Source organism: Platichthys flesus, chromosome 19 (assembly GCF_949316205.1).
Source record: "Platichthys flesus chromosome 19, fPlaFle2.1, whole genome shotgun sequence".
Lineage (NCBI taxonomy): Eukaryota > Metazoa > Chordata > Actinopteri > Pleuronectiformes > Pleuronectidae > Platichthys > Platichthys flesus.
Window position 1 is genome coordinate 10,039,264 of NC_084963.1, and position 21,914 is coordinate 10,061,177.

General features: G+C 42.4%; 1 protein-coding gene across 12 annotated transcripts in view; it reads left to right on the forward strand.

Annotated features, from left to right (window-relative positions):
* The window catches only part of rgs3a (regulator of G protein signaling 3a), a 136,382-nt gene that overhangs the window by 109,709 nt on the left and 4,759 nt on the right, over positions 1 to 21,914 (forward strand). For 7 of the 12 annotated variants that reach the window (XM_062412391.1, XM_062412393.1, XM_062412392.1 and 4 more), the window contains one exon: positions 11,360 to 11,430. In XM_062412391.1, coding sequence (XP_062268375.1) covers positions 11,360 to 11,430 — 71 coding nt within the window. Of the gene's footprint in view, positions 1 to 11,359; positions 11,431 to 16,043; positions 16,190 to 16,221; positions 21,642 to 21,914 lie in introns of those variants that run through there. The other 5 variants (XM_062412398.1, XM_062412399.1, XM_062412400.1 and 2 more) reach the window with 3 other exon arrangements.

A 21,914-nucleotide genomic window follows, 5' to 3' on the forward strand; every position in this document is an offset into this window, starting at 1 on the left:
CATTTAGTGGCCAGACCTTTTTCAGCAGACTCAGGCTCTCTGCCCAGCTCGGTGCCCTCCCATGTATGCAGTTGGGTAAATGAAGTGACAGAACTTTGGATGCAACAAGACCCTCTCCTGACATGCACCTAATCCAAGACAGGATCCAGAAGGCTCCCTATTTCACCGTCCCGTCTTGTGTGTGTTTGAATCGAGACGTTTACAGCGCTCGTTGCCATAGCAGTGTTGTGTCTGAGTCGGGGGGCTTGGTTACACAAGTGCAGATGGATAGTTTCTAGTATCTAAATACACACACACACTTGCACAAACACAAAGCCATCTTTCATTGTCTCCGACTCACAAATGTTTAGAGATACCAACCTTAAACTAGATGTTACCTGCTCTGTATGCCAGTTCTATCAAATGAGCACGAAATCTGAACACTTGCTCACTTCTTCCACCACAATAGGATTGCGCATAGGTTGAAGTTAGTTGTCACTGTGAAAAAATTTACATCTTTAGTGGTAAAGTTCCAGCTTTAAATCCCGACACGCACAAAGAAGTGTTCTCCATTGAATCTTGATTAGATAACTATCCAATTGAATCTTCCAGTTCAAAGCTTTGTCCAAATTAGCAAAGATTAGTGAGTGTTCACTTTCTTATATGGGCGGCTGTGGCTGAGGGGTAGAGTGGTCGTTCTCCAACCTGAAGGTCGGCAGTTCAATTCCCAGTCTGACCCATCTGCATGCCGAATTGTCTTTGGGCAAGATGCTGAACCCCGAATGGCCCCCCATAGAATAACAAAGTGCTGCTAATAGATGCAGAGTATGAATGTGTGTGTGAATGGGTGAATGTAGAACTGTACTGTAAAGCGCTTTGAGTGGTCATCAAGACTAGAAAAGCGCTATATAAATAAAAAAACATTTATCATTTATATTTCATGAGATTACTAGATTGTGTCACTCAGTAATTCCAATATTAGAATAAATGTGTATTTTTTGATGTAGCAATAAATGTACTAGAGAACTTTCTTTACAATAATTACAAATACCGGTCTCACTTTTAAAGACGGAATATTTTTTACAGGCTCATTCTGTCTAATCCCGCTATGTTCTGTCTGAACTAAAAATTGAAATAAAATCTTGAATTACCTTTTTGTTGAAGTTTTCCATGGTCACTTTATTGCTGATGTCGACTTCCTGCTGTGATAACACCGCATTTAATCATAGAGCGATATATCACAGTGGTCCTCTTTAGCTTGGCAGCCGGACGGTATTTATTTCACCCTGCTATTATTCACTTCCAACAGTAAGATAAGCTGTTTAACAGGACAGAGCACTTTTCTTTTATTTTGTTTTTATCCTCAAAACTACAATTCTAAAGTTGTGGTGTTTTATTTAGAACAGTTTGCTCATTAACCAACTCACACAAGATCTATTTTATGTGTTTTTGACCCAGAATGTTAATGGTATACTTCCAAACATAAAAGTTGCGCTACTTCTTTTTTTTAAAGATTTTACAATAGACAATTTGCTTTTTTTGGTGCTTATCCATCAGTTTACATTTGGTATTTCCATTAACATAGAAATTAATGACGCTATGACAACAACAATTTTGATTTTTTAAAGACATTGAGGCTTCACCTACACTGCTACATTTTAGTTGAATACTTCCTGATTATTAGTCAAAACTTGACCAGCAGCAGTGAAGCAAAACATTGTAAACAGTTCCTCGTTCCTTGTATTTTCTATAGCTAGTCCGATTTAACACCGTAACACAGTAACTGCGGTGTTACATTTAACTTGTAACACCGCAGTTACAAGGGTGTTATTAAGGACGCAGATTATAACTGATAAGAAGCTAAGATCTTTGTGTGGACGGGGTTTTAAAATGACAACATATTAGTACTGGTGCAGCCTGAGGCTAATGCTTTTGCAGTATATAACAAATTAAATTAGCCCTGTAAATTTGACCCCAGCTTAAAGTAGAATTCGCAGGGAACAGATGCTTTAATCTCATCTGTCACTCCACAAATAGAGGCCAGCAGAGAAGTCAGGCTGCCGTGCATTGTTTACTTCCACTGGGGAGGCGAAGCACGACCTTTACAGGAGCGGGTGCGTGACCCACATAATTCTCCAGCTACCGTGCTCGTAATCTCATTTGCTGTACGTCTCCCTTCCCTCCTGAAAGCCATACGTCTCCCCCTGACACTCAGCTACTGCGGGTAGAAAACAAGTGCGTCATGCCTGTATCCGATCAATTTTACAATAAACACACTTTACAACATTATTAAATGACAGTTAAACAATCTGATGTCATTTATTGTAAGACGATAAAGTAAATACTGTATCAACACTGGCACTACAGCTGCAGTTACCAGGCGAGGTACCAAAGCAACAAAACAAATCAGGCTTTGAAAAGACCATACAAGGTCCGAATGATGACCTATTGGTTTACGCACACCTCTGCGTCATAAGAGGGGTTCTCAGATGTTTTCATGCACCTGGATTTCATGAATTAATATCTAGAAATAATAGCCACATTAATATTGACAGTGTAACTGACCAAGGAAGCATGAGTCACTGGTTTGAAAGTGGAAAATCCATCGTCGGCGCTAATAGAGTCTGGCTGCAGCAGTTTGCAACCTATGGTTCAATCGTCAGCTCTCTAGGTTATTGAAGCTCAATCATGCAGTTCATGTAGGCACTGTAGCATAATATATATGCATACGTCCCATTGTGGCTGCAGCAAATTGGGAGTAATGGGCCCACTGATGCTCCTGGTGATAAATCTGTGCATAGCCACCCCCTCTGGAAAGATCCGTGAGGCAGCAGCCATTAGAAGTCCAAGCAGAAAGGTCATCGGCTTGTCAGGGAAAGTCAATAACGTTCTAATGGATAGCACCAGTTTCAACACTGGGCATAACATGACTGTGTTTTCAGAGCAGTTCCCAGATGTGACGTCTTAGCAGCATTGTTCATGAACATCTTGTGACATTGCAAGAACTTGTGCAGGAAACAGCCATCTCCTGAGCAGGGCTGAGTAACAAGAGGCAGACGAGAGTCACACGCACACACACACACACACACACACACACACGTACGTGGGAACAGTGCACCACTTCTATTGTGCAGCTATTGAGTCAGAATCCTGTGTGAAGGTCATTGAGTTTATATGGAGATATAACTGAATGTTGTGATTTTGCCATTGTACTGTGTGTGTGTGCGTATGCGTCTGTGTGTGTATGTGTGTGTGTGTGTGTGTGTGTAAAAGTGTCTGCAATCCAATTACACAAGCTCGGACATTCTCAAAGAATCACACACACACACACACATAATCTTTCCTTCGTCCTTGACAGTTGTTGAAGTTTATTTCCCCCCAAAATCTCTTCATTTGTGGTCAAAGTTGAAAAATATTTCCTGTCACATAAATTGAAACATATAGAAATATTATGACAAACACAATTATGAAATCAATCATCAAAGAAAAATATCAGGTATGTTTTCTTAATGCTCTTAGAAAACAAAGGATGAACTCTGAGGTACACCAGCAGACCTGATTAAAACCTACTTGTTATCCTTATGAATAAACCATATAAACCCTTTTTATAGCTTCATGACAACCTCACTTGACACCAGCTTCATATATGGATTATATTGGCTGATATTGATTACAGCTCCCCCGCTGAGCTCAGCTATTGCTTTTGCGATCTCTCCCCCAAGTTTCTTTGTTGAATCATCAGTTTGTGCCTTTATTAAATCTTTTTTCTCGATATTTTATTGTGTTTTCTGCCTCTTACAAAGATCCCATTGTTCCTCCAATGCCTCTCAGAGGCAGAGCCCAGTCCTCTTTTCTTGTCTCCTTTTTTACTTTATTTTCTCTCACCTCTCTGGCCGAGATCTGAGAGAAAGTGCAGACTCTTATCAGGGGCAATAAATGGCCGACCTGTGTTCAGTTGTTGGCCTGGTTTACTAACGTGTGTCCTGCACTCATGTGTTTTTCACATTTAACTTAGAAAAAAGGATAGTACTGTATTTTCGCAAGTATTACAATCGGGCATGTGGAAGCACATAGGACCATGTGTTCCCTGACTTTGAGCCCATGTTCCCTATGGGCTTGTATTTATCAAGGCTCTGACAGTCGGAGGGAAAACTAGGACTAAAAATAAGTTCAGTTTGGGAGGTAGCTTAACTTTTGTCATGAAGCTCAAAACACTCAGAACTGTGAATTTAATTAGTTGGATCACCATCATGCAACTTTTAAGCCAGGATGCCTATTAATTGTTTAATCCATGTGATGCTTTTGCCTCGTCACTGGTCTGTTCTCATGTTTTCAATCATCTGTGCTTCTTAAAGGGCAGATTATCGATATAGTAATATATGAATACATAGCACTCTGCTTGTTTCTCTGCAGAAAGATTTTCTTTCTTACTACCTAGCAAATCCGCAGGTATAATAGCAAACTTACCTTGTGCAAGTGCACCCGGCTTTTAAAGAGAATGGGAGGAGTCAGTCTGCTTATTTAGTGTTACATCCAAAATATACCTATTAAGCACCTTTTTTTCTGCTGTTACACTATAAAATGTTGATTTGGGCGCATACAGGCACTGGGTTTATTGCAGCTGGATGAAGAGAACATGATATATAATCATTAAGAGGTTGTTCCTGCAAAACAGACATTGTTTTGTAAATTAAGTTAATATACAAGTCACATTGTTTTATTTGCTGATATCCACCTGTCAGGAGCTTCTGACATGTTAGTACATTAGTGCAGTTCTCCTAGATCCTGTAGTCGAAAATATATTTTTTTCGAGATGAATAAATTTCATGAAATTGAATTTCTTCACTTTTTTAGTAGTTTCATTAAACCGTCTGCTCAGTTGGCTCCTGCAGCTTGTTGTTTCCACGTGACTCACACTCTGTTAAAACACTGAGATAATGGACTGTGACTGTGATTCACATGTTGACGTGTGCCCAACCAACCTGCTGTTGTCTGCTGCCTGTTCACTGTTGAGGATAAAGCATCAAACCACGATGCTATTCTGAGAAAGGAGGGAAGGTCTGGACTGAAAGAGACATAACTGACTATTTATTAAAATCATACAATGGAAAATTACAATGTCCTAACATATTTAATGATTCATGATTCCCGTACCAACATGTGACTTTTGATAACAATACGATGTGACCCATGTTTTCATATAGCGAACACCACATTAAATCCAAATAAAAAGCACATTATGCAGTCTGGGTTGCTACGTCACATGGAGACATAATGGGAATAATTTTCTCCTATTTTTGCACTTTCTTTTCACATCCCCCATTGCTGTATGTCTGCTGTCCAACATTTTCCCTTTATTCCCTCAGTGGAAAGTTACAATAAATACAATTAAAAGAGCCTAAACTAACAAACGTTAATCTCTGTCTTCACGCAGACAGTTTAATGGACAAAATGTTCAATGAACTAATGTTCCAATCCCATTTCACCCTATTTAACTACATTCATCTTGTGTGATTAGTGTTTCACTCGACATTACGTCTGGTGAAAAAGTAAATATAACCACTTGCAATTAGTAATCAAGTTCAAATATTTATTGAAATTAAATAGGCAGAAGTTATAGTTGACTTAGCAACATCAAGCTAATAATAATTTTTATGTTTCTGTCACTGTAAAGTGTTAACCCTCAAACAGCCCTAAAATAAATGAAAACCAGCAAACATTTCCAAATCTGTCCTCACTCCATAAGGTCTATCTTACAAATGGTCCTCACAAAAAAATAAGTACACACACACACACACATTTAGTAGAGCCACACAATGGCAGGAAGCTGGGGTCCAACAGTAGCGCCAATCTAATGCTGTACTTTATGGGAATGGGAGATTGTTCAGACTCCCCGCTCGTCCGCTTGTTGTTCGAATAAAAGAAGAAACTGAGCAATGAAAAGGAAGGAAGCAGCCTGAGGGAGGTCTGATGGAGGGAAGCAGCAGGGCTTTGAACTGGTGATAAGTTTAAACACACACAGACCAAGACTCATGTCTTCACCTCTGAGGTCTTTTAGGCTGCTGGAAGGATTTGGAATCTGGGTTGGCCGGGTCAAGAATGTTTCTCGACCGTGTTTAGAATATTGTTCCTACAATGGGTTTGTTGGTGCAGAGCACAAGTGAAGAATGTAAAGTTTGTTGAGACAGAGAGACAGACATTTTTGCTCCGTCCTAGGAATCTGACCCTGATCTCCAAAGAAACACATGCACTCGCACACAACATGACTAACACCTCAACCACACACACACAATTCTCCCTTCACTACAGCTTGACTGACATGTCACCAGGCCGTGTGTGTGTGTGTCTACAAATGATTCAATGCCTGTTTTGAACTTGTTGGAAACATGCTTGCCCATATGATTACCCTCCCATGTGCAGGCATGTATCACTGCAACAAAGACACGTGTGCAGCACAGTCGTCATCACGTTAAACCTGTATCTGTGAATCTGCGCAGCCCCCCCTGCGACCGCCAACAGCACGCATCCCGTGCCTCAGGGGGCCATATCGTCATGTGGTCTTTGGCAAATTCTTTCTTTTCTTACTGTATCCAGTGAGGCATGTGAGCAGTCTATACACATAAGCATGCACACGAACAAGAACACACACAGACCAGGGTTAATTTTAGAAAAGATTCAGACTTCTCTGCTCCACTGGCCATTTCAAGGCAGTCTGGGAGTGTGTGAATTGTGTGCTTAAGTCATGTGTGCAGGCTTTTGGCCGTGGCGCCAGAAAGACAGGGAAAACAGAAAACACTGAGAAACTTGAGAATAGATGCCTCCACGCCGGCGACAGCCAGTGGTTGCAGGCCTTGTGGTTAAGGGTTGTCCGTTTCAAGAACGCCTTTAGGGAATCTCTTCATATTTGCTTAGAAACATTCAGTTGGATTCAAGGATGAACTTTATTCGAATTTGGAGGTCAGAGGTGAAAAGTAATGGTCACTGGGACCTCCCCGGAAAACCTCCTAGGAATTTCTTTAAATTTGGTACAAAAGTTCACTTGCACTCAAAGATGGAATTAGAAATTCTAGGTCAATGATCAAGGGCACAGTGTCGTGTTATTTGAGGAATTTCTTCAGATTCTGACCAGTTGTCACGTCAACACAAAGGTTAATTGATTAGATTGCATTGGTCGAAGGTAAAAGGTCACAATGACCTCATATGAATCTTGGTGAAAGATATATGCAACATTCTCTTATTACTGTAGCAGTCTGTCGTAGGTGAATTTGTGTGAGTGTTGATGAATTTGAACAGTATGCCTTCACCTCTATGAAGAAGGCAGACACACTTCCCTGTGTGTGTATCCATGTGGCACTCATCCATCTGGAACATGGCAGTCTAGTGTGAATGAGCGTCCAGTCCTTACATGCAGACAGCTAGTTGAACAAAGGCCGACCTGACAAGCGTACGACCCCCCCCCCCCCCCCCCCCCCCCCCCGATTGGGCTGAATGTCCCTGGAGAGGAGAGGGAAAGGCTTGTCCTGTTTTCCAACTGGTGTTACACCTTTTTTAGGGGAAAGGCTGTGTGATGGCTCCACAGATTTTTGTTGTCCCTTTGGAATGAGTGATTATGAAGTTTTTTGATATCCCTGATGATCCTCAATGATTTAACCCCTACTCATGCAACCGAACATGTGTTTGTTGCTACTTTTCAAGGGACAAATATCATATATTTGGATTGTAAATGGTAATTTATTCTGCAGAATGAGGTGAACAACTACAATGCCTCAGCCTTTTGGTTTTCATATCCACAACACGGGTGATTTTCTCTCGAACATTTCTTTTATGTGAAAAACCTCCGGCATAAATAGTCGTCACCAAATATCATTGTATTGTCTTCGGTTAGAATTGTCACATACCTGAGGAACCAACTTATAAATATATACCAAGTCTGTTCGTGCTAAAATAACCCCCCCCCCCTTCACATACACACACATGCACCCACACATACACATTATAGTGTGACAGGTCTTTATACCGATCATCAAGCAGCTATAAATATATTTGTTCCTTTTCTTAGCTTGTGCTCATTTTTAGACAGCTCCTACATAATGTACACCCACTCACCTTACACAGGCAACTGTTACTGCAGTGCATGTTTTCTCTGGGGTGAGGAGTGTGGACTTATCAAGGATTGTTGGGACAATACACTCAGGGTTATTTTATTATCTCTTTTTAATCATCCAGATGGAACCTTTTAATTTTTCAAAGAATGCTTCAGTCAACGGTGTCAAAGGCTGCCGGCCATGAGGTCAAGGAGCAGTAACACTGTGTTCGCCCACATCAGCATCGGACAAGGTCTAATTCACAAACCTGTGACTAAAAGGAATTTATGAAAACCTTGTCAAAAACACAATTGATTACTTCAGTTCTGCTGAGAGAGGGATGGCTGCCAAGCTCTGTGTGAGGGATGGTGGAGGATGATCTTAAAATATTTAGGGACACGACCAGGTAAAATATAAAATTGTATGATATAATATTCTTATACTTGCAATGAAATTTGAAAGGCCTCAGGGCTTCATTGAGGAGGTAGATTTTCTTATTCTGTATCATAATGAGTCGAGGATGGATCAATTCCCAACCGAGACAGAAAGCAATGAAAGAGTTAATGTTTCATATCTTGTGGAGCGGTTTCATCTAATGGCTTCACATCCCTTTGTGCTTTTTCTGTGGTCTTTCCATTAGTCAGTCGCTTAAAAAGCTCAATACCTGTGATTTATTGACCAGTATCAATAACCATACAAAAGCACCATGGGATGTTACTGTGGGCAGCTGGTACATATTATGTGGCTCGATGTACATGGATGGATAGTTGTCCTGTGAGACTAAACATTAGTGTTTAAATACAATAATAGTCCAATAACCTCAATGTGCATGGACACACTCTTAATGTATGCAGGCACAAATGAATGAGCAGAGGCATTCACACACAAATACATTAGTATGCATCCATGTGATGCATTTTTAGCTCAATACAACACAATTTCAGAAAACATGCAAATAGACACAGTTCATGAAAACCTCCTTGGCAACACAGCTGCAACATTTTGAAGAAACCATTACAATACTGAAGTGAGGAGATCAAGTGGCTTATTACAGCCCTCAAACTCTTCTTTATCCCTCATAATGACATATTCAAAAGATTTGTCATTAAAAAGTTCTCCCTCATGGAATTTAAATAGCTTGAATATAACTGTATAATTTCCTTCCTCATTAAAGAGGGAAATACTCGGTCATGGTTTTCTCACTCTAGATATGTTTCCCATCATCTAAAAGGCACCACGGAGGCAAACCTGATTTTCATCAGTGTGGGACTTTTAAATAAGCACACCATGGATGCATTTCATCACTAGAGAGATATGCAGTTCGGAAAAAAACTGCCAAATACTGTGTATTCGTAATAAAATGATTAACACACCTTAAAATCAGTCTGACGTGTGAGTTTCAGCCATTTTCTCATTCACACATCACAGTAAAATGAAACTGAATAACAATGACAGACAACACATGGTGTAAGTTTCAACAGCAGCAATGTGTGAATGACTTATTCTGGGCTGTTAATAATCCTTATATATCTTTCTTGGGTGGGGCCGTAAAGTTAACTCACAAGTGCTCTTACTTGTCAATGCGTCTTAAGCCTAAAACATGCTTCTGCGTTTTCACGGGCCCGTAAGCGCAAGAGCCCTTCCGGGTCCCTTACGTGCTTATGTATCCCTCCTTACGTGCTGACGGGTGTCGACCCCCTTTTCTAAAATTTACGGCAAAGCTCCGCAAGCTCACTCAGCCCGCAAGGCTGTGATTGGTCTGCTCCACATCCCTTCTGGAGCTGCATTTCCGGTTTCATGCCCCATAATACCGGCAGAAATCACGGAAGATTTAGAAGAACGAATATGGACCAAATAGAAGAGCACTTGGCAGAAGATATCCGATAGTATGATCACTTGTATAACCTGTCATTGACTGGCGGATTTGTCCGCCAGAAAAAGGCTACGATGAGCCGCAGTGGCTATGTAAATAAACAATCGACGAAGAAGAAAGAAGGCGTCTCTAAGGTCGTCTCGACAAAAAGCATTACTCCGCCTAGTGTTCTGGCGCGGAATTGCTTTGTAAGACGCGCAACGGTTGGGGAAGCATGAATGAAAACGAGTCTTGCGCCACAGCGGCGTGAAAAGACGCAGACGCAGTCGCAGAAGCATGTTTCAGGCTTTAGACAGAGCTCTCCAGGATGATCACTTCAAGTGACCATGCATGGTACAGTGATAGTGCTGTGATAAGTCCAACGCATCCACGCGTTGACCAGAAGCAGCCATATTTGAGATATGCAGTTCAGTGGATGTGTTGCCCCAGACTGTTGTTCAATGGTGGCTGTCTTATGTTTCTGAAGAATTCGATTTTCCCACATCTTCAGTAATACACTCGCAGTTTGGGAACCGATCGATGTGATGACCGGTTTTTGAAGAAACAAACAATTACAGACAGTTATTTTATGTTCTCTCCAACGTTAAATCATGTCTCCTTTGGAATGTATTGTAACTGACTGAATACAAGCAGCCGGAAAACACAAACTCTGCAGCCAAATGTAACAGAGCAAGTGAAGGCAATAGGGCCCTTAGTTCCCTAAAACACTGTCCTTCTTCGGAAGGTTGAAACTCATTTGTCCCTTAAAGACATAACCCCCCCCTCCTCAATGTGTCACCAGCTGTGGCCAGTATCCAGCTCAGGTTCAACTGTGGGTTCCTGTAATACAATGGCTCATTATTTAGAGCCACACACACACACACACACACACACACACAAACACATACAATTGGGCGGCTTCAGGCTATCAGATTAGTGGAGATTGACCCCTTCTCCACCCTGAAGCAACTTCCCTTTTTCCCTTATCCAATCAAAATGGAGGGTTGGCAGAGAGTGTAACGTGAAACCGGGGTCTCGGCTCAACACTTCAAACCTTAGGGCACAGTTGGAGGCCTACAGAAACAACAGCCGTGGTCTTTCACGCTCTCTCTCCACTCTCGCAGATTTTCACTTACTTTGTGTCACCCGGACACACACACACAGTCTACAAACACGCTTTGATTCAGTGGGATTTAGACACACACACACACACACACACTTTGTGTTGTGGGACATTCACTGTGGACGCCTGCTATGGATTAACCTTCTCGGCCGAGGAGTAGTCTCGGTCTGTAGCTGGGCGCACCAAGGACCAGTGTGCTAGGTTGTCATTGCCTGTTGGAGCTGGTGGAAGCTAGCCACCATGTCTGCGTGAGGCCACAAGGCCCTCTCTCTGTGCGGAGGCTGGATGATGCAGTGTGTGCTCTCCTTCCTCTCCCCCCAGCTCAGCTCCGGATCCCCCTGTAGCTGCGAGGTCGGCCCTGAAGGGACAAAGAAGAAGAAATCCAAGAACCTGTAAGTTCTCAAATATTTCTTTGTTTGTGTCATGTGTGGTCATTTATACTTTTATAATCTCGTATTTGAACCTGCACGTCAAAGCTTTTAGATTCAACATTTTAAGTCAATTAACAGTTTTTTATTCTATGAAAAATAAAGCAGGGGAATGACAACTGCATGTGTATTTGGTGAAAGGGTTCAGTATTGACACCCTGCTTTAACATTCTTTATTTTTGAGAGGATGTCATCACTTGTGTCCAAACTAATGGGGAATGCTAATGAGTTCTTTAATAGTGGCCCATGGGGGGTTAATGGATATATCAGGACTTATTCTGACAAAGTGTTGATATGGGGGTGATTAGATTTCGGGCTGAAAGATGTTGGGACATGTCAACACTGGGACGGTTACATTTGAAACCTCTGTCCTTTGTCGTAATTTAATTTGGAACCATAAAGGAGATCAATGTTAAATTCTTGATTGTTTTCGTCTGATGCAAACATTGTTACACGCAAGTATTCCGTCTCTTATTATGGTCTGTACGATGCAGGAGCACGTCGCATGCTTAAGGTGGCAGCAACAGTTAAAGCTAATCATTTTACTCGGTTCGTAATCTACTTAATGATGTGGTAAATGATGTGTGTGCTCCTGAGGAGTGTGCGACCATGTGGGTCTCTCACATTCTCAATGGTGGTGGAAGTAAGGGGTGTGTGTGTGTGTGTGTGCATTTAGAGTGTCTGTGTGTGTGTGTCAACGCCTCGGTGATTCATCAGCTGTTGAATGAACTTTATTCACGCTCCTGTTCATCGAGATGAAAGCACATTTCACACCGCGAGGACAATAAAAACCTGCTCCCAGTCCCTGGGCCTGATGGCTGCTCGCTCGTCAGCACGAGCTGTTGTGTAGTTAACCAGCAGATTAAGTGATTAAGATTCCACAGACCTTTTTTCTCCCGAGTCCTCGAATATCACCATCACATTGTATTTTCTTTAATTAAAACAAACAACAATATGGAAATGTTTTTTGGGCATTTCCTCTCAATAGAATCTTGCATATAGTAGCCTATATGTGTTTTATTTGTGTCTTTTTGCAGAAATTAGAGAAAAATACCCAGATCTATGATTTATTGTCACCAAAACACATTTTGATGTAAATGAAAATAATTTGTGTTTCTTTATAGTAACACTTAACAGGATTAACAGAGTTGATTCCTTATTTTTCAAAAGGAAATATAAGTTTGTATTTGATAGTTTTTATAAACAGAACTGAAATGCACTAAGGCCACTCAAGAAACATTTAAAGTTAAATGATCCACGTTTTTCTTGGGATGTGCAACAAATTACCTATAGTCATGAATATCAGTAACGAACCTCCACAAACCTTCATGTAAATTCGTTGAGTAGTTTTTGTGTAATCCTGCAAACTAACAAACAAAGAACACTTTTATGTTAATGACCTGTAGTGTGTAAATGACAATTTCAGTCATACAAGCATTTATTGACATGGGTGATAGTTAACAGTGATTCGCTTACTAGCAGTTCACAAACACGGATCACGATATTAACTCCTCTGATACAACACATCACTGTGTCATGTAAAAAATACTCTCAGAAACATTAATTCAAAGTGTCTAGATATGGAAAACAGTTTGTGCCAACCAAATTATTCTATCAAACTAATAAATGTGTTATGATTTGAAGTCCTAATCCTTATATCCTCATTTAAACACAATATATTGAATGGATTGTGTAAACATCCGGATGCTTTGCCAGGTGCGGGGCCCGTCATCCTTCAATGGGTTCATCTGAACAAGCACAGATATGACAGTGATGAAGGCTGAGTGGAAGAAAACGTGTTGTCTTCTCTAGATGAAATTAACTCCTGTCATTGATATAACCTTCCTCTGTCACCATCAGCCAATATGATGATAACCCACTAACCTTTCAGCGTGATGGAAACTCGACATGTTTACCAACTTGGCTTCTGTATTTTTCCGTTATATTCTCAATATCATGAGCGTGTTGTTGTTTCTAAAGCCCTTTCCATTACGCTGCATTGCAAACTTACTCAAGGAGCAATAATCTATTCCATCATATTAAGTAACACAAACAAACATACACTGGAGCACAATATCTTTCCGGTGTAACTCAGAGGAATACAAATGCAATATGTTGCTCCTATAGATGGAAATCTCCGGCTATGCTTTGTAACCAGGCTTGAAGGAAATTAAATTATTCCCTCCAGATGTCCGAGACTGATCTGTAACTTATAGAAAAGAGCAAATGTAGATGTGTATCTGTTGGAATCATGATGAGGTGTAGCCATTTGTATTTAAAGACGCACCCTGACCCTTGACCCTGTGGGTTCTGGAGCGTGTTCTCCAGACTTAGCACTAGATATGGGTTAGTCTATATAAAAAAGAACTTGCACTAGATATTAGATGTTATAGATTATAGTCAGTATAGAACTACATTGTTTTCTTCTTTTAAATGGATATATTTCTTTTTGGAGTAGTTTCAGTATGTCATTAGAATAAATACTTTTATAAACAACCCTCTTCTTTCCTTAATCATCATAATCATCGCCTGTGATTTATTTGTCAACAAGAATCAGGTTTCAATTAGGAAGACGTCAATAAACAACAAATCTGTTACACTTTTACCCGAAGACGTGAATTTGTGCTTCCATGTGAAAGAATATAAGAAGGCTCCTCTTTGAAACTTCCTGTCTCTGCTGCTGCTACGCAGCACTTGGCCACAGCACAGTGAATTCATTGTTTCATCCTCATTCATGCATCATTCACCACAACACACTCTGCTCCTTGACTTCCTCAGCATTCCTTTACTTGTTTTAGCTTTTCTCTCGGCCCCTCATTCTTCTCCCCATCTCCCGTTTTGCACTTCTCGCTGCCACGGCCCTGTTTTCTGGAACCAGCACAGCTGTTTTCCTGGGATTGTTCACATTAACTGTGCCTCCCCCCCTCAATTACCTCCTTTTGTTTTCACTCAGTCCAGGTGTTCTGCTTCCTCAAGCAATGAGACCCAGCACAACTATACTCTCCCAAAATAGCAATAAACTCATGCACCATAGTCATATGTGAAGAAATGTGAGCTTTTCTATCAATTTATTTAAGGCTCTGAGGATGATAATAGAAAAAAAACTTTTCTTTTTTGATTTTACCACCAAAGTTAATCCATCTTTGTGCCAAATATTCACAAGATTTTGTTTCAAATACTTCCAGTTGCAGATCCCAGGTTGTTTTTTTTTGTTACCAAGGTTTATCTAATGGTCTTTTCTGGTGTCACAGTGTGCCAAGGTGAATATTCTATATATAGTTGTATACAGTATAAAGACCTGTAGAAGTTCCCTGAAACTGGAATTCATCAGTCTCCTAAATACAAAGACTCAGAACAAACAGCTGGACGTTGCCTGTAGGTTTAAATGACTGGGACTTCTGAGCAATCTGTCAAACTAATGACACCTCTTGATGAGCGACAGAGGAAACAGAAGTCCAGATGTCTTTGACTGAGACTAAAGTCAATGCCAGAGGTTAACTTCTGTCCTGCTGTGGTTACCTGGGCTGTTTGGGAGTTTTGATTTGTAGTTCAGCTTCAGCTGCTGATAGCGCCACCACAGGGCTAAACACATTTACTGCACACGATCAGGCAATATTATACTAGTCTATTAGTGATATTATTTCCCACTGATACAGCTCTGCATTCTTCAGCGTGATACAGATAATTTCAGGGAAGAACTTGGTTCGATAGGATGTTTCCCATGGAGGCTGGTAGCTCGTAGCTTGTTGGAGTTGCTTCCTGCAGCAAATGGGATTTTGAAAACAGTAACAGGCAGGAAGTGGAAGAGAGGGGAAGGCAAAATGGTGTGAGACATTCAGCCAATGGCATCCTTAAAACCACAGTCTACGTCCAGTGAATCAGACAATGTGAGTACAGTGGCTGATGTCACCCTGAGCTGTGATGAGGGGTGGGCTACAAAGGGCTGCTGACCCAACTCTCTTATCTAATGCCACTACTCCATATTCTCTCAATGTTCAAACTTGAGGTTTTCAGGCCCAGCCGGTGCTCAAGTGACCTTATTTATGGATGTTTATCAAACTTTGCACAGCTCCCTCTGGAGACGTAAAATACTTTCTTTTTTTAAATGGGCAGTAATACTGTCACACAAAGAGTTTCCCTTTAGTTTAGTCCCCACGATAAATCAAGCATTTCTGGCTGAGGTTATGACACAATGTTTAATACATTACAAAGCCGTCATTTTTTTCTTCCTGATTGGGGATCAGATCAGATTTTATTCTGACAAACTAAAAGCAAAACACTTTTAAGACTTAGTCGTAGTAATGTCTTAATATGAATCAGTTCAATAAGGTTTATTGAAAACAGGAATCCAGTGCATAGAAGCCATATTTTGAGACAGGATCATAAACAGGTCATCCCTTTTTTTTGCTGAAAAAGACAAATGTCATCTCAACTTACTTCCCCATGAAAAAAAAAAATTGCTCCTGCCCCAGTGGAAGGAATCTACCCGGTCCTGAAAACCGTATGGTGATTGGGTGAGTCCCGGGTCCGCCTCCCCCCCAGACCCCTCAGGACTATATAACGCTTCACCAGAGCCTCTCAGGGGTTAGAGGAATGTGATTATTAAACAAACCCTTTGGGCCTCGAGCACCGGGACTCTTGACACATGCTTACATGCTGTCAAACACAAGCTGGCACCCATGTTTCTCGCCATGGTCGATATCTCAGAAAAGTACCTGGAAAGGTAAGATCGAGGCAGTGGATGTGCGTGTGTGTGTGTGTGTGTGTGTTAGCTCTGCTACTCATGATGAAGAATTAGAAACAGGGTGAGGAAGGCATGAGTGCGTGGGGGCTGTTTGTCATCCCCCAGGAGTAGTTGCTCTGGAGCGGGAAGGAAACTATCTGACCTCTACGTGGATCTCATTTGACAGTCGCAGTGAGGGAACAGAATCCCCCGTGAGGCTGAAGGCACTCTGACTATTTTAGAGGAAGAAGCTTTAATTTCTAACTCGAGGCTGCCCCTTTTTCTTAATATACGCAGCCTGGATTTCAGGAATAGCGTTGCTCATGTGGTTTTTGCAGGAAGGTGAGGTTTGTCAGAAATAGAGCTCTTTTTTCAGCCCTTGATTGAGGGAGACTGTGAATGTGACTGTTATATTTATGGACAAAATTCAGGTCAATTCCCTTTTTCACTGTTCTTCTAGGAATATCACAGTCACTCGCTTGTCATTTTTAGATCTGCAGAGAAAGGCATGCCTCCCATTTCCTTATTGCGTTACGTCTCGTGGACACATCACATCTCGGGACTGTTTTTGTTTACACACTCACAATTTGTCCCCACAGCCCTAATAGTGTTAACGCTATTTTTAGTTTTAGAGACACACTGTCACAACCCTTGACCCATTATACTCGCACAGGCAAAGATGCACAAACACAGTGTTGTTTGTGTGTTTGTGTCCTGTAGTGACTTCGGAGGCAAACAGCTCTCTGTAAATAGAAAGTGGAAGAGGGAATGAAAAAAAAGCTTTAACATTGCCGCTCTCACCGGCTGCATAGTTCAATTCCTGCTCTGTGCTCAATGCTGCAGCCCCAGATTTCACAGGTTTACAAAGGCTGAGCTCCTCCATTGTGGGATACAAATCCTCATGTAGAAAACAGAAACGTAGGCTGACACTCCTCATCGTTCCATTCTGTACCAAAGGTTGGGTCATCCTGTCTCTCTCTGAGAAACGTGACTTACATGAATATGTGTTTATTCTTGACAACTTCACTGGTAGGCTGCCTTCATACAGTATATTAGTTACAGGTTAATCCTCTGGTCACAATACACGAGAGCTGCTTCAAGACAATATGCTGAAATGTTCCAGACCGGTTGTGTGGGATTATTCAAATGTTGGAGTCAGTTGCTTGGGACATTTTCCAGAGCTTTTCCTGCGAGTTGAATGTTTAGAGAATGTTTGATTGAGCCCATGTGAGAATAGAGCAGGAAAATGTCCCCTGTGTTGATGATGTTTCTAAGAAAGCTGAAGACAAACAAAAGAATGTTAATACTACAAATGTATAAGTCATGTCCTGCCTCCTGCATGTTCTACCCAGACCCCCCCGCCCCCTCGCCTGAATGTCCCAGACATTTACCTGTTCATGTGAACGTGTCCCTGTGTATCGAGTCTACTATGGACTCATGACTGGCTTGAGCTCCATGTCTATGAAGTTCATTCTATTCTATGAAGGCGTCTTTGCAGCTCAAAATCCACTACAGATAAATATCTAATTGTTGGTAGCTTTTCGAAATGGATGATCCCGAACTTTTCAACTTCCACAACTACTTGTTTTGGTTGATTTTCTACTTGTCTTGTACCTTCATTATTTTGTATATTCTCACCATAATCGTAAATGACACCTTTTTGCCCACAATGATTATCAGGTTTAAATAAAGACATGCATTCAAACAAATGGGACAGTAGATCCATCTGCAGTATAGGCTGTCTGCAGCCTCCCCTCCTCATGTGCTCCCAGAGCCTTTCCCTGAGAGTGCGGCCTACTTTTCAGAACACCAGGAATATCCAGCAGGCTGCTATTAGCGCGCCTAATGTGAACCAAGCAAAGAGGGAATAGAGAGAACGGAAACCTGCGGATAATTGCGGCGCTAAAGACCTCGCGCTCCTTCACTTAAGCACATGAAGTATCCTCTCCCGTACAGACACAGGCAGACAGTCAGGTGTGTGTGTACGCGTTGCACCATGAGCTGCAAATGTGGCTGTGCTGTGTATGCTCGGCTCGCAGGGCACTGGCACGTACATACTCATTTGGTAATCTTACGCGGAGCATGTGTGAGTCTTTTAGTGGATTCTGTAAAGAACGGGGTTTATTCTTTGTGATAAATCAAATCAAGTGTGATGCAGAGCTAATCGCATTAGTGCAGGCGAGCTATTAGCAGCTGGAGAGGAAAAGTGGCAACTTTGAATATAGAGGTAGTTAAAGTGAGACTGTGAGGAGAGCCATTAGCACATAAAGAGCAGAGGTGCAAAGAACAGTAACAGTATCGCTAGTAGGTGGTGCATCTCTGAAAATAGACTCAAGCTCAAGACTGGTTCCATGTGGTATTAAGATACTGTAATATACATTTGCTGCTTTTCATGTGAAAAACAGCTGGGTTTGTTGGTGTAAGTGTTTCCTCTCTGCACCTGGGCTCGGTTTCCTCCTGCTGTAAATCTTGAGTTTCACCCAAAGTGGTTTTTACTCAACATGCTTTAAGTCATTCCCCTTCGTTTAGAGACGATAAGTTGGAGTTCAGTGGCTAAATCTCTGTGTCTGGAGGACACAGACGTGTCTGTAGTCTTCTGCATGACACAGCTGAAAGAAAGTAGAATGTGTCTTTGCCCAAAGTTGAGGGAGGAGTGTGCGTGTCCCTCCCTTAAGTTGGAGTTGATTGAGCTTAATTTATGTCCGTCTACCTGAAACCTCCCTGCTGCAGTTCGACATGCAACCTTCACACAGAGACTACAGAGGAAAGTGCTGCTGCAGTCAGAGTTGCCAGTGGTTTAAACATTGATGCTACTTGAACATGTTTTCAAGAGTAATGCCAAAGCTCCGTTTGAGTTTCTAAAAATAAGCCGGAGAAATAACACCTGGCGTGATGTGAGCTCAAGCTGTTTCCAGTCCCGACTCAAACCCTGAGGAGTGAAAGAATAACCTGTGCTGCTGTTTGTGTTTGCAGTATCCACTGACGCCCACACGGTGGCAGGATAGAAACACATTTTCCCCCTTGAAGTGGCCGTTCTTATGACATCATTCCCGCCGGGGCCTCGGCTTCAATAAAACCAGAATAAATATTATAGTGTCCTTTGTCAGGCCAACAGAAATATTTCCCAGCCCTTATAAAATACAGGCTCTTTCCTTCTTCACATGCGAGGGGCGAGGCGGACGCAGAGCCAACCGATGCACAGCTCGAGACCCTGATTGGCTTGAGTGCAGCCTAAAAATAGATGGATCTAATAAATCCAACTCTGGTGTTATGAGTTTATTTAACAGCAAGAGAGTTTGGGTAATAATGTCCTTCAGGCTTCTGTGTGTGATGCTATTCCCAGGGATGGTTCCATGAAGCCGGGGACTAAACTCTTTTCCTGTTCAACACTGGCACTGATGTCATTTCAGTCAATGGAGGAGTAATATCTCCACCAGTGCTTTATAGTCCTTAGATTTCATCATGTCATTGTGTTGTCGTTTTTGGTCCTATATTTTCTTCAATCAAATCGAATATACTTTATTGTCCCATGGGGGAATTTTTCTCGGGTTCAAAGTGCCACTGCAGAACAGTTCATTATACAACAAACAACGAAAACAAAAAGAGTACACAAGGACATATCACGTTAGACCCAAAATAATAAAGCTGAATAAATGTGACTATATGTGAGAACACCAATGTCTGAGTCAGTTGCTCTGGACATTCTCCAGATCTCCTCCTGCCAAAACCCCTGTTAAAATGTTCAGAAAATGTCCGAGTCCATTCGAGAACACAGCAGGAAAATCCATTAACAGCGAAGGTTCTTACATGTATAACTGAGAAAAACTCAAAACAATACAGATATCTCCGGATGGGAAAGAGCTGCCACACAGACAGAAGATGCAGATGAGGGTTGACAACTTGAAAAGACGATGAGACTTTGGCGATGAGGTGTGATTTGCTGATCAAGTGCTTTCCAGAGCAGACTTTATACGTCAGGTCCTACTTCCTACCGTTTGCCGTGTGCATCGACTCGCCTGAATGTTTACTTTCCTGTTCTCATGAACACGTCGGACCTGGACAACGTCCTGCTGCGTTTCCTCGAAACTCTGAAAAAATGCCTGTACAGAATCTTTCGGACGTTTTCCAGAGTCTGGAAACGGTTTGAGGAATCCTTTCCAACAAGGCCTCTTGCGTTTCTCTGAGTGTGCAGCAGTCGAACCCAAACACACCCAAATTAATCCACCTACAAAGTCACACTCATCCGGATCTTAAAGGAGCTATTCACCTTTTCCAAACACAAACGTGGAACCATGTGCCCGGGCATGTTTCTACGTTTTCCTTTTCGAAGCAGGCGTTCGGGGGGGAAAAACACACAAGCCACAGCTGACTGTGTTCTCTGTTCAGTGCGGCCGCCGCTCTGTGAGTGTGCGTGCCTGAGACCACATCACATTTACACCTCTCCCGCTCTTCCCTTCATCCACATATGCACATGCAGAATGCAGCCTGGGAGTTTCCCAACACCTGTGATTGGCATCATAGCACCGGTGAAGTGGACACAAGTCGGTGCAGGTATCCGAACCAAAACCGAAACCCGTGTGGCTGTTCTTTCCTCCCCATCGGAGTGTCCTCATGCACAGTGTTTGTGCTAATCTGTCAGTGTGCTAATCAGTTGTCACACTCTCCCCCTCTTCATGCTTTAATGATAAGTGTCTATAAGTAGAAGCTCTGTTTTTCATTTAATTTGGGGGGGTACATGCTCTCCTGGGGGCCGCGGGTTGCCGGTGGGACAGCTTGCAGCGATTAGGGCCAGTGTGCGCACGTCGCAGCGCTGCATTATTAGCGGGCCAGTCAATCCACAGTGGAAATCAAAAGCAGGGACTCAGGAAATGGGCGTTGAGTGAGGTCATATCCCAGTGAGGCAGCACGTGGTCCAGGTCGGGAAAAGCCAGGACAGGTACCGTGGGATTATGGGAACACGCAGTATCCTATCAGGCCGAGGATTGGTTCACTGCCTTGTCTGAGATTGAAGGTGGCGCACGTGCAGCAGGGGGTCTGTGTGTGTGTGTGTGTGTGTGTGAGACGGGTTGGAAAGGTGACACAGGTGAGGTGAGCGGTCAGGAGGATTTTCGGATGCTGGAGGGACGCGGCAGAGGAGCGAGGAGAGGTCACTGCGCCCTGTTGCCTCTGCCCCTGGGTCAGCTCCCTCTCAGCAACCCCTCCAGGCACATAGAGAGCGGCGTGATGAAACAGAGGAGTGTGCGTTGAGTCTCTCTCCTCCTTCCCTGCCACATTCGCTCAGTCCCTGCCGAGGAACCTGCCAGGGACGCATCTACGGGGAAAGGACTGTTAGAGATCGGTGATTGACAGATTGAGAGCCGCTGGCACAAAGCGAAGGAGAAGGAAGCTCAATATCAGCGAATTCGGGGAAAAGCTCCTGATCCGCCACAGCGACACACCTGAAGACTAAAATGTACAAACACAAGAGTTTGTTTTTGGCTTTTTCTGAAGTTTGTGGCTTCGATTCTTTGTGGATTGGATTTATCGTGTGGAAGAGTTTGAATTGAGTGATTCCCACATCTTGGATTGTTTCAGTTGTGGACTTTGGACTTGGAGACTCAACTCCTTCTTTCCCCTTCCCTCTTTTTGTCCACCTCTATCCATCATATCTTCTCATCCCTGATTCCATTTTCTCCTTCTCCTCATTCCACCTCCTCCCAAACCGTCTCCTGCACTCGTAAATCGT